We start from the raw sequence: 13,106 nt of genomic DNA, 5'->3' as shown, positions 1-13,106 counted from the left end.
GCTTACTGGACTGCGTCAAGCTTCCTGAAGTATAAATGAGATTCTTGAGATGTAGAGGGAGAGACTTTGAGGCCTTTCTTGCTCTTCCTGTAGGTTAGAAACCACTATGATCAAGTTGGGTGTCTTGTTGGGGTGGATCAAGACCTACTTTTCTTGTTTTGGTGTTATACTTGAGGTGGTGCAATTTTCTGACTGCTGAGTCTATCTGGAGGATTTTGTTAGTTGCCTAGCCCGATTTCTTTCTTCCCTTAATATGTGTCTATATTGTCATCTGCCTGGACTGTTGTTTGTGCACCATCTAATTACTCTTGAGTCTTCTTCCATAACATTGTCTATATAATTCAGTGATTTCCCCAACTTTAATCCTTGGTGCACAGCTAATAGTTAAGCTCTAGTTGAATCTCCATGGCCGATTAGCTCCAAGAACATTGCTAAGAAATCATCATCTTTGAAGACTTGTCCAATTCCTAAGTTACCTAGATTGTTTGTGCTACATCCATCAGAGTTTAACTTTGTTAAATTTTGTGGTGCTGGATGCCAATAAATGATTTTTTTGTTCCTTGTGGAAGATGCTGATTCTATGCTTTGTCAATCCTTTATGATGTCATCCACTGTGAAAGGGCTAAAATGACTCAAGTTTTAACCCAATGCATCACCTTTACCTGTTTACCATAATGTTCTCAACCAAAGCATCTTTGGTGCAAGTTTCTCCTTTGAAGATTCTAGCATTTCTTTCTTTCCATATTAGACTATATTACTACAGCATTTGTACGTCTCCATAAAATCTTATAATTATTGCATACCTGAAATAATATTACCTGCTTGTTGTCTAAATAATTTATACTTATCAAAATGTTATCTGTGTTGTTTAACCTACCGGTTTGAAACAAGTTTCAGGATCAAAAAGCGTAAAGTGGATGAATTGGAAAATGTAGAGGATCTTCAGGGGTCAACTTCAGTTGGAGCCTTACAACAAGAATTAGGTACTTCTTTCTGACCCAGTTAAACAATATTACCCTCAAGTTTCTAGCTACTGCTAATACACTATAGTTGGATGATATTATTTAGCAGAGTGCAAAGCAAACTCTACAACATGAACTTCTGAAATGGTTTGTATTTGCTATCAATGGATTGAAGATATATGTATGTATGTATGTATATGTATATGGTGATTATTGCATTTGAAAGTTCTGTGTTGTTTGATGTCTCTAATACCTGTGTAGGGGTTCATCATACTTGAGGTTAGTTCCTCTAAATCTTAGGCACTGTGGTGGCAGTTATAGCCTTGCCTCCCCCTCTTCCTCATTGGAAGTTATGGCATTGAGCTGGTCTGGGTTTGGGGATTGATGATGATAAGATAAATGGTGTAAACTTAGAAGACTTTCTTGTTTTTTTTCTTTGGTTTGTTCCTTTTTGGGAGGGGATTTGAGAAATAAGAACGATAATATAGTGTTGGGTTCCTTATCTGAGCCTTTGACAGTTGAGCCAGAGCTGGGCAAGTTCTTATGTTAGTAATAAATTGTTCGTATTTCTCAAATCCCCTCCCAAAAAGGGAAAAAAAAACAAAAAAAAAAGTTTCTTTGATCCTCTTAATTTTGAAATAGAGGAAATGTGGGGCAATGATCTTGAGATTCTTTGCTCTATGTACAGGAGGTAGATGGGGATTGGGCTTGGGGTGTGATGAATGTGTATGGGCCAAATGAGGAGGGGGAGAGATTGAAGTTTTGGGAGGAGTTGGGTAGGGCTCAACAGAGTTGGGAGGGACCATGGTGTTTGGGAGGGGATTTCAATATTGTCAGAAGAAGAAGCGAGATGAAAGGGGGGAGGGAGAGGAGAATTAGTGTGGGAATGAGGAGATTTGAGAATTTTATCAATGAGCATGAACTGGTTGACCTTCCCCTGAGTGGTGGGAGGTTCACATTGTCAAATGGTCAATATCCAACGATCGGTTGGAGGCTTGGAGAATGTGGGAGATCTGGTGCAGGAACCTTTATAGATGTATTTGTCAGATCATAAACCAATTCTGTTAAGAAAATATGCAGAGATTTCAGGTCTGAGGCCTTTCAGATTTGAAAATGTTTGGTTACTTCAACCAAATTTTGTGGATTGGGTGGAGGAGAAATTGAGAAATTCACAGGTGGAGGGTTCAGCTGGCTCTAGGGTAGTGAAAAAATTACAGTTGATCAAAGAAGAGCTGAAAGGAAGGAGATTGGAAGAGTTTGGGGATGAGAAGTAGGTAGAAAAAAGGAGGTGTTGGAGAAGATTGCCAGATTGGAGAGATTAGAGGAAGATGAGAACCTTATAAGAGAAGCTAAGGTGGAGAAAAAGAGGGGCTGGAAAGGGAATTAGGGAGGCTACTTTTGAGGGAGGAAGTGAGGTGGAGACAGAAGTCAAGGGCATTATGGTTAAAAAAGGGGGACAAAAACACAGCATTTTTCCATGCATTTGCGAATGGAAGAAGAAGAGGAAGAGGTTGAGGACTGGGATGACATTCAAAGGCTTGCGGTGGACTTCTATAAGAAGCTGTATACAGGGAGGTAATGGGGTTGGAATGTGTTTTAAAAGTACAAGGCGCACAAAATTTTCAGAAAATGCAAAAAAAAAAAGAAAAAAATATATACAAATTTAAAAAAATCAGAAAAAATAAAAAAAACAATACAATCTAAATTTCTAAGAGTTAAGAGTTAAGATATGAGTATGAAAATGCCATCTAAAGTTCTAATTTCTATTCTAAAGTCAAAACTAAGTCTAAAGTTCTAAACAATTAAATAATTAAAATAACATAGTATCAATTATCAAATTCAAACTATCAATGATTCAAATAATCACATTATTCAAATATAAAAAGATGTTAAAGTAATGACACCAATGTGCTTTAGTGTGTATAAATTACAAAGAGTTTAAATATCATGAATAAGATAAGATACAAAAATACAAACATAAAAGAAGTTAAAAAGACACTTACATCTCTAATATGATCCGTTTGGCTGCTGAGAAAGGATGTGATGAGAATGGATGGGATGAGAAGATAAACTTTATTTTCTCATTCCTGTCATCCTGTGTTTGGTTGTTGAGACTGGTTATCCTACCAAATATGCTTCCCAGTGTTTGGTTGCTGAGAAAAATTACAGAAACTACAGATTAAAAATTACAAAAATTTCTACTTTTCTATTTAATTACAAATTACAAAAATTACAGAAATTACAGATTTGTTGAAAACCAATTCAACAAATGGGATCAATAAATCTGCATAGGGGTTTATCAGATCTAAAAAAATAAGAAGCAAGATGGAAGGAATACCTGATAGTGCTTTGAAGAGTCTAAAAAACAAAAAACACCACTGTAATTTAGTAGATCTAGCACAAGGGGTTGCAGATCTGAAAAACATGATTGTTCCCGTTCTGACGTACACCGTATACACACAATCATCAGACGATTGGGCAATAATGGCGAAGGAGAGGAAAAGAAGAGAGGAGGAATAACGGATGATGAGTGTCGCCTCCGGTGGCCATGCCTTCTATTTTTCTCTTATCTGCATCTACTACGACGAGATCTGAGAGTCAGATCTGAAAAACACAAACATGTTAGTGATATGATCCAGAAATTTGACACGCAATTCACAGACTCACAACAGAATCCAAACCACTAGTACATCAACAGGGAACTGATATTCATTCAGAAGAAAAGAAGATCACTTACAGTAGGTTGGTTCTTCGAGAGACCGCCGGCTCTCCCAAGCACTCTCAGAATTCTGTACTCAACAAAAGTCTGTCTCCTCCATCCCCCAAAGCCCCTTCTTATACACATCTTACAGCATAATTGCCTTCCATAATAAATGCCCATCTGGCCAACTTATAAATGCCCCACACTCTTCTTATTCCCAACTGACAAGCTATAAATGCTACTCTTCTTATTCCCAACTGACAAGCTATAAATGCTACTCTTCTTATTTCCAACTGACAAGCTATAAATGCTACAAAACTCTCCTTATTCCCTCCAGCCATAAGTTCCCCCATGTTCAATTATTTCCCCCCTTGGCCGAAAGCTAACCTTTCCCCTTCCTGGCATACGTAAAATTAATTGGGGGCCTATCATTACCCGCCGCCCAAAGTCTAACCTTGTCCTCAAGGTTGAAATGAGGAAATTGGGCGCGAAGTAAGTCAAAAGGCTCCCATGAATCTTCAAAATCAGGCAGGTCCTGCCAATGGATAAGCACTTCCGAACCAGTAACTCCAGGCATAGTGGATGGATGCACCCCTCGAACGGCCGCAGGTTCCACCAGCATTTCCATATCAGTTGACAGAGTGGAAGGAATCACAGGAGAAGAGACATGATTGCCAATTGCCTTCTTGAGTTGCGAGACATGAAAAACAGGATGAATCCTTGCCTCTGGAGGAAGTTGAAGTTCATAAGCTACAACACCAATTCTTTCCACAATAGCAAATGGTCCATAAAATCGAGGGGCAAGCTTTTCATTGGCTCGGCGAGCTAGAGACTGCTAGCGATAAGGTTGCACTCGCACATATACTGAATCGCCAACCTCAAAATTAACATCACGGCGGCTCACATCAGCCGAGTCTTTCATCTTTTGTTGTGCACGGTGTAGATGAGCATGCAACTCCCTAAGTATAGCATCTCGCTGAAGGAGAACAGCTTCAACATCAGCATTAGCCGTAGAGCCAAGCTCATAGCGGATTAATGGAGGAGGATCGCGCCCATAAACCACCTTGAAAGGTGTCATGCCAGTGGCAGTGTGAAAAGAGGTATTATAGCTGTATTCTGCCCACGATATCCAAGAAGACCAGCGGGAGGGGGAATCAGCTGCAAAGCATCTCAAATAAGTCTCCAAACAGCGATTAACCACCTCCGACTGTCCATCTGTCTGAGGATGGTAAGCTGAACTACGACGCAATTCTGAACTCTGCAGGGTAAAAAGCTCGTGCCAGAAGAAGCTCATAAAGACTTTATCACGATCAGATACAATCGAGCGGGGAATGCCATGTAAACGGACTATGTGGTGCAGGAAGGCCTGAGCAACCGTGAGAGCTGAGAGGGATAAAATGGGCATACTTGGAGAGACGATCGACCACCACCATAATTGTGTCAAACCCCTTTGACTTAGGAAGAGCCTCAATAAAGTCCATAGCAATATCCTTCCAGATCTGTTCAGGTACGGGTAAAGGTTGTAAAAGGCCAACGGGGGACATGGCTTCATATTTACTGCGTTGACACACATTGCAGGCCTGCACAAACTCCTGGACAGAACGCTTGATCCCCCGCCAGTAAAATTCAGTTGCTATTTGCCTGTATGTCCGGCGGATACCCGCGTGACCTCCCACAACTCTCGAATGAAACTCCTTCAGTAAGAGGGGAATAAATGGGGAAGAAGCCGACAGAACCAATTTACCATGATAACGTAGGTGTTCTCCAACTAAAGAATAGGCAGGATAGGACGCCGGATCATGCTGTATGGCATGCTTGATGGGAGCCAGGAAAGGATCAGCATCAACTTCCTCCTTAAGGTCATCAAAATCAAGGAAAATAGGGACTGTAAGAGAGTTTAAGTGCATTTCAGCAGGAACTCTTGGTAGGGCGTCAGCCACGGTATTATCAGCACCCGGTTTGTACTGAATCTCAAAGTCATAATTCATAAGCTTAAGAAGCCACTTATGCTGCTCACCTTCGACAATCCCTGCTCCAACAGATACTTGAGACTACGCTGGTCGGTCCGAACAATAAAGTGTCTTCCAAGAAGATAGGGGCGCCATTTTTTAATGGCAAAGACAATGGCCATTAATTCCCGCTTGTAGACAGATTTTGACTATGCAGACGGGCTAAGCTTGTGGCTATAAAAAGCTATAGGCCGATTATTCTGCATTAATACCGCCCCGAGACCTACACCGGATGCATCCGTCTCGATCAAGAAGGGCTGGGAAAAATCTGGAAGGGCCAACACAGGTACGGTCGTCATAGCCCGTTTTAACTCCTGAAATGCATTCTCAGCCTTTGCATTCCATGAGAAAGCATCCTTTTTAAGCTGCTGCGTCAATGGCCATGCTATTTTGTTAGACAGTTTTGTATGCCCTTAGCTTCAATCCGATTTGATGTACTTTTGTTATTTAGTGGAAATAAATAAAGTGCATGTTTGATTCATGTTGTTTGGTTTAATTCTGTGTAAGACCCTAAAATTGGACACTTATAGAGACTCGTGTTAGTTTTAAATATTCACAGCCGTTGGATAAGTCTGGGGAGATTTATCCTGCCAAGGCTGATACTGGTGTGCCACCAAGTGTTGGGATGGCCTATCTCAGCCACCAGGGTAAGACCCGAGGCACATGCAGTATGGGATTACTTGAATCCTTGAATCGGACCAGATTTCTAGTATTGCCCTAGACCTTGGAGATAGATGGGCAAAATTGGAAAGTTACACCTGACCCCTAGACTCGATTATGACATTTCACTAGGTGTCGGATCGGGTTGTCTTTGATATGCCAATCAGTGAGATCCTTAGATGGGGATCAAAACCTGGGTATGTTGGGACAGCCTGAGAATTCATCTGAGTGGGTGATCATAGTGACATGATCAGCCCCTTTGTCGGACAAAGGGTAATGATCGGGAATGCACTCTCTCTGATGGAAACCAAACTGCCGGCAGTTGATTTCAATCGTTGGAATTTTGTTTTGCAAAATTAATATATTTATATATATATGTACGGTTTCGAATTGTTTGCAAATGGTTTTAATTCCCGGGATCCATGTGAGTGGAGAGTGCGGCACTGTTCCTTGCAGCCGAGGGAGAGGTCCTCTCTTGTCGGGCAGTGCTTGATCATTAAGGGCTGAGAGTTTAAGTGTAAGACCATTTAGGATAATACCTGATGGGCTAATCTTGCACCTACCCACAGTCCCTGGGTTTTTATAAGATGGCTTGGCCCAGGGACCACTTAATGTAAGTGTTGGGCCCATAGGGTCCATGTGATGGACTCAAGGGGTTCATTGAGTTTTTCAGTGAATTCGGCTGGGCCTTGTATTAAAGGCTGGGCCGAACCCATGTGGCTTGTGTGTAGATCAATGCTTGGGTCCCACGCCATACAAAGAAGCCCAACTGGGCAGCAGATTGGAAAGTATTTAGACACTGAACACTTAATGGGCCGAAAGCCCATTTCGAGGTGGGCTGATATGATCACCCATCCATGGGGCGAATCTGAGATTAATGTTAGTAAAAGGATTGGGCCTTTAACCTTATCCACTCCAGGAGACCAAATTCAAATTAGATTTGAATCTGGTAACCTCCTGATAAGATCAGGAGTAAACTAACTTAATTTGCAGAAAGGATTAAGATAATCCCCTATCCAAATACAGATTTGGATTGGGATAACTCCTAATTAGGAGGTTTCTTAATCAAGAAGAAAGGAGGAGAAAAGATAGAAACACATCAGAATTCGAACTAGGGTTTTGTGAAAAGAAAACTCCCTGCGAATTGAGATCAGATCTCATTCATACTCCAGAGAGAAGAGAAGCAGTTCAGCAATCTTCGTCCCTGGAGTTCTCCTCCTGCCGCCGCCATTCCCTCTTGCAAGATTCGACCTTTGCAGCAATAGGAAGTCAAGAAATCAGTTCTTGACACCAGTCTTGCAGGAAAGACTGGAAAAGATTCGGTGTTCAGAGTTTCCAGAGGATTCTTGCGAAGGATCCAGTGTGTAGGACGCACCCTGCTGGTTCCGTTCCATCCACAGTTGTGTCATCTTTAGCGGGAGTGGATCTTGGTTTCTTCTTTGGGTGTGAACACCAACTTTGGGAGATACTGCTTCTCCGGATCAGGTATATTCCTCCCTTTTACCTTTTTGGTTCAGATCTGGTTCGTTTGTGGTTCAAGTAAGATCCTTGAATATGGTATTCTAAATTTAGGGAATATGATTCCCAGTTGAAAGGTAGGAAAATTTTTGAAATTCGCCCACCCATTCCGCAACCTTTTTGGCGTCCATCAGATGGATCCTACCATTCCTTCATATTTTACTGTAGTCACGCACAAAACGGCGATAATAGCCTGTAGGTCCCAGAAAACCGCGAAGAGCTTTAAGTGAAGATGGTTGAGGCCAGCCAACCATGGCCTGGATTTTAGAAGGATCGGCAGAAACACCAGCCGCGCTAATAATATGACCCAGGTACTCAATGCTAGGCTGAGCAAAGATACATTTCTTTGAGTTGGCAAAGAGACGGTGGGCGCGCAATACAGAGAAGACATGTCGAAGGTGATCCAAATGGGCAGCTTCGGAAGCACTGTAAACCGGAATATCATAAAAAAATACCAGCATAAAGCGACGGAGGAAATCATGGAATACCATATTCATTAATGACTGGAAGGTCGAGGGCGCATTGGTGAGACCGAAGGGCATGACAAGGAATTCGTAATGGCCCTCGTGGGTGCGAAATGCAATCTTGGGAATGTCCTCACTGTGGACCCGAATCTGGTGGTAGCCCGATTTAAGATCAATTTTGCAGAAAATAGAAGCACCATGGAGCTCATCGAGAAGTTCTTCGATAATCGGAATGGGGAATTTATCCGGAACCGTAGCACAGTTAAGGGCTTTGTAATCCACACAAAAACGCCAACTTCCGTCTTTCTTCTTGACTAAAAGGACCGGGCTTGAGTAGGGGCTATTACTTGGCTGAATAATACCCGCAACCAGCATCTCAGAGACAAGGCGTTCAATTTCATCTTTCTGGAATTGAGGATATCTGTAAGGACGAACAGAGATAGGAAAAGTGCCCTCCTGCAAGACAATAGCATGTTCCATAGCCCGTGTAGGGGGTAAGCCCGTAGGCATGTCAAAAACATCTTTGAACTCATCTAGTAAAGCGGAGATTGGCGGGGATGTAGGCAAGACAGAGTTCAACGGAGAATCCACTATCTGCAATTGTTTTAATTCTAACAAAACCCCTTGTCCCTCATGTTGTAAGTTACGCATCATAGCATGCAAAGATACCTGAGAGGAACAGAGAGAAGGGTCGCCCTGCAACTTTACCCGGGACACCTCCCAAATTAAGCTTCATAGACATGTTGCCCCAATTCATCACTGAGTCCCCGAGGGATGCTAACCAAGGAAAACCAAGAATGACATCCGTAGAACCCAACTTTAAGGGAGAGAAATCAGCAATGACATCCAATTCGGGTAAGTTGAGGCAAACTTGACGGCAGACTCTAGAAGTTCTCACCTCATCACCATTTCCCATATGAACTCCAAATTCGTGTGTAGGGGTGCGGGGTAATTTCAATTCTTCCACTAAAGTTTCGGAGATAAAGTTGTGGAATGCACCCGAGTCTACCAATATGACCACCTCACGTGACAAAATGTGTCCACGCACCTTAAGGGAATTTGCCGCACACAACCCAACAAGAGACGAAACACAAAGTGCGGCTGATTCTGGAGCCAGAGCAATTTCAGTGTCCCCGGAAGTGCAGTCCCAATTAGACGCATCAGAAGCAATTTCCTCCACATCATCTTGAACCCATAAAACCTAAGTGATTTCTGAGCACAACGATGTCCCGGGCTGTATTTCTCGTCGCAACAGAAGCATAGACCCTTTGCATGTTTCTGCTGCATCTCTTTGTCAGTCATCTTTTTGAAAGTAGGAGGTGGGGCCTTAATAATAGGGGTTGATGAAGAAGGAGGAGGGATTGCAGCACGTGCAGGTCGGGTGACAGCAGAAGTAGTCACTTGCGAAACCCGTGAGTTAAAGTGGGTTCCAGGGAGGGACGTTGCGGGCCCACGAGGAAATAAACTTGATTGATAGGCCCATAAGGCCTGATTCTTTTCCTCAATTTTCTGGGCTGCAACCATTTTTCTAATCAGCCCAACGGGTTCTATCTGTCGGAGTTCGGCCTGGATATCTGGGCGCAACCCATTCACAAAGGCTGCTTCAAGGACTGATTCTGGTAGGCCACGTAAGGGGGCAGAAAGCACCTCGAAATGGTGACGATATTCCTTGACAGTAGTGGATTGACGTAATGATAGAAGCTGCTTTTGCAAGTTTCCCTCCTGAGTTGAACGGAAACGTTCAAGGAGGAGTTCCTTGAATTCTGCCCAACTACGAAAAGGTCGCCTACCATCCTCCCAATAATACCAAGCCAGTGCATCACCCTCTAAATAGACCACTGCCGCCCGCAGACGTTCCGCCGAAAGCAAGCCATTAATCTCAAAATAGCGCTCTACGCAAAAAAGCCAGCCATCCGGATTTTCCCCATAAAAAATGGGCAACTCCAACTTCCGAGGAAGTGGATCAGAAGTATGTTCCAGCACTGACATTGAAGAAGACGTCGGGAAAGCTGCACTCTTCCCTTTGTCAGCCGCACGACTCGATGTGACTAAGGGAGGAGCAATGTCAGTTGCAGACAAAGGAGCTGAATAGGCCTGTTGCTGAAGCAACAAATCAAATCGTCTCACCAGATCTTGAACACCTCCTTCCAGAGATTGTACCGAGTTCTCTAGGGACGAGATCTTCGAAAGTCCAGCAGCTACCCTGTCTGGATCGAGTCGTTGGAACTCATTGCGTAAGCCATCCATCTCCAAACGAAATCCAGAATGCAGGGAAGACAGGCGTTCTTCGAAACCCTCCACCTGCGGTGCCACTTCCTTAACTGTCACCATGGCCGAGGAAAGATGTGCTCTGATACCACTAATATGACCCAGAAATTTGACACACAGTTCACAGACTCACAACTGAATCCAAACCACTAGTACATCAACAGGGAACTGATATTCATTCAGAAGGAAAGAAGATCACTTATAGTAGGTCGGTTCTTCAAGAGACCGCCGGCTCTCCCAAGCACTCTCAGAATTCTGTACTCAACAAAAGTCTGTCTCCTCCATCCCCCAAAGCCCCTTCTTATACACATCTTACAGCATAACTGCCCAGCTGGCCAACTTATAAATGCTCCACACTCTTCTTATTCCCAACTGACAAGCTATAAATGCTACTCTTCTTATTCCCAACTGACAAGCTATAAATGCTACAAAACTCTCCTTATTCCCTCCAGCCATAAGTTCCCCCATGTTCAATTATTTCCCCCCTTGGCCGAAAGCTGACCTTTCCCCTTCCTGGCATACGTAAAATTAATTGGGGGCCTATCAGTTAGATCTACATCGCTAAATTCATCCGATGGAAAAAAAATGGTGGCATAAAATGGTATTACCTTCGCCAGTGATGAAGAATGTGATGGTCGGAGCTGTAACCATTGAAGGTGTAAAGCTTGAATGGGGAAGAACGAAAATGAGTCCAAAATGAGAAAAAATACAATAAAATGGCGTAAAGAGAAGAGAAAGGAGAAGAAAAAAGTATTCAAATGACCTACCTTTGCCGGGAAATGATGACAAAGATGGAGTTGTGACCGTTGGGGTGTCTGAAGCTTGGTTGAGAAGGTGAGGAACTACCGCCATCGATAAAATTTTCCCACTTGGTTCTCACTGCTTTCGTTTCTCAGTGGGGTCGCACCTATTTGGTGAGACCCCGCATCCCTATTTTTGTGAACCCATTTCCCATCGCATCTCAGTGTTTATCCTGAATCAAACACGAAAAAAGAGGAATCTAAAGAGAATATTCTTCCTTTTACATCCCCGTCGTGGCAACCAAATGGACTGTAAGTTTCCAATATCCATGCCTCCTTGGCTCACACATATGAGTTATGTCATATAATAAAAATTAATCATTTCAATGAACAAGCAAATGAGGATTGACAAAGTATTTAATATGTATGATAAATAATGAACAAAAATACAAATATAAAAGAAGTTATTAAAAGAAAACATACCTCTCCAAGTCCAAGTCTCCACTCTCCATGGTGTTAAACAATTAAGCCTCAATAGTCAATACCACATACCACAATCACTAAATCACTACATCTAATATCTAATAAGTGGTAATTAGTAAATTCACACATGAGTGAGAGTGACACAAATTCACATTCACATCATTGATGATTGATCAAGATTCAAAATCAATAGTCAATATTAACAAAAAACAAGTATGGCATCAAAAAAAAAAAAAAACAAGTCAGTCTTAAACAAAAAAAATGAAAAAAGAGTAGATCTTCATTCTTCAAGCCTTTAAAACAAGGCTGGCTGAATAAATTACTCTCCAAGTGTCACCCATTCACTCTTCATTTCCATAATCTTCTTCCTCATCTTCTTCATTTGGAAGTTCAACTTCATCATCCTCATCATCATCAGCATTATAGTCTCCCAAGGCCTCTTCCGATTCTTCTTCCTCAAACTCTTCATCTTCCAAACAAAGTCGAGAACTTGAACCCCCTCTAGACCTTCTTGCATTGGCTGATGTTGCTGCTCTTGCATGAGAAGTTGAAGCTACACCTGAACCTCTATTTCTTGTGCTCCTTATTGGCTCTTTGACTCCCGAAGCAAGAGCCACATCTTCCCATGTTAAAGAATCATCGCCAAATACCAAATCTTTTTTAGCTCCACCATCTTCATGTGCCATCTCCCCTAATAACCATTCGTTACTTTCATCTACATCTTTCAAAGATATAGGGTTAGTGACACTACGTTAATCAAAGTTCTCTTTAAGCAACTGGTTAAACTTAATGAAGACTAAGTCATTCAAGCACTTTTGATCCAATTGATTCCTTTTTTTTCGTATGGATCTGCATAAATTCATAAAATATAAGATTGATTAATAAAATTAGAAGTTTAAAACTAAAAGTATCAACATATCATGAACTATAAAATATAAAAATATAATGTTAAAATCTTAAGTATAGTTTTAATTATATGCTCAAATATGCTCCCAATTTCTCTCACATCCAGATGCACTACATGTTCTAACTTTCAAGAACTTTAATTGCAATCTTTTGTAAATTTGGAGCTGAAACACCATATGAAACCCGCCAATCAGCTGTAAAATGTTAAATAATAACAAACTATTAATTAAAATTTTATTTAATAAATAAAAAATACTAAACAATTAAATAAACAAACTATTAAGTCAATGTTACTTACCCGATGCTTTTTCCTTTCTCTGCCAAATAGCCATATCAAGACCAAAAACACCCTTTGCATTTTTATATTTGCTTATCTCATTAGTGATTGCATTGAT

At 41.7% G+C, this 13,106-nt stretch overlaps 1 protein-coding gene across 2 annotated transcripts in view; it reads left to right on the top strand.

Moving 5' to 3' along the window:
* Positions 1 to 13,106, top strand: part of CPL4 (C-terminal domain phosphatase-like 4) — a 79,372-nt gene that overhangs the window by 21,311 nt on the left and 44,955 nt on the right. Inside the window, exon 3 of one of the 2 annotated variants that reach the window (XM_010267316.3) lies at positions 892 to 983. In XM_010267316.3, the coding sequence (XP_010265618.1) occupies positions 892 to 983 (92 nt within the window). The remainder of the gene's footprint in view (positions 1 to 891; positions 984 to 13,106) is intronic. The other variant, XM_010267317.3, reaches the window with a different exon arrangement.

This window comes from Nelumbo nucifera, chromosome 2 (assembly GCF_055504915.1).
Source record: "Nelumbo nucifera cultivar China Antique chromosome 2, China Antique-T2T, whole genome shotgun sequence".
In the NCBI taxonomy this organism is placed as follows: Eukaryota; Viridiplantae; Streptophyta; class Magnoliopsida; order Proteales; family Nelumbonaceae; genus Nelumbo; species Nelumbo nucifera.
The sequence above is the reverse complement of the archived record's forward strand: the minus strand, read 5'-3'. Positions and strand labels throughout refer to the sequence as shown.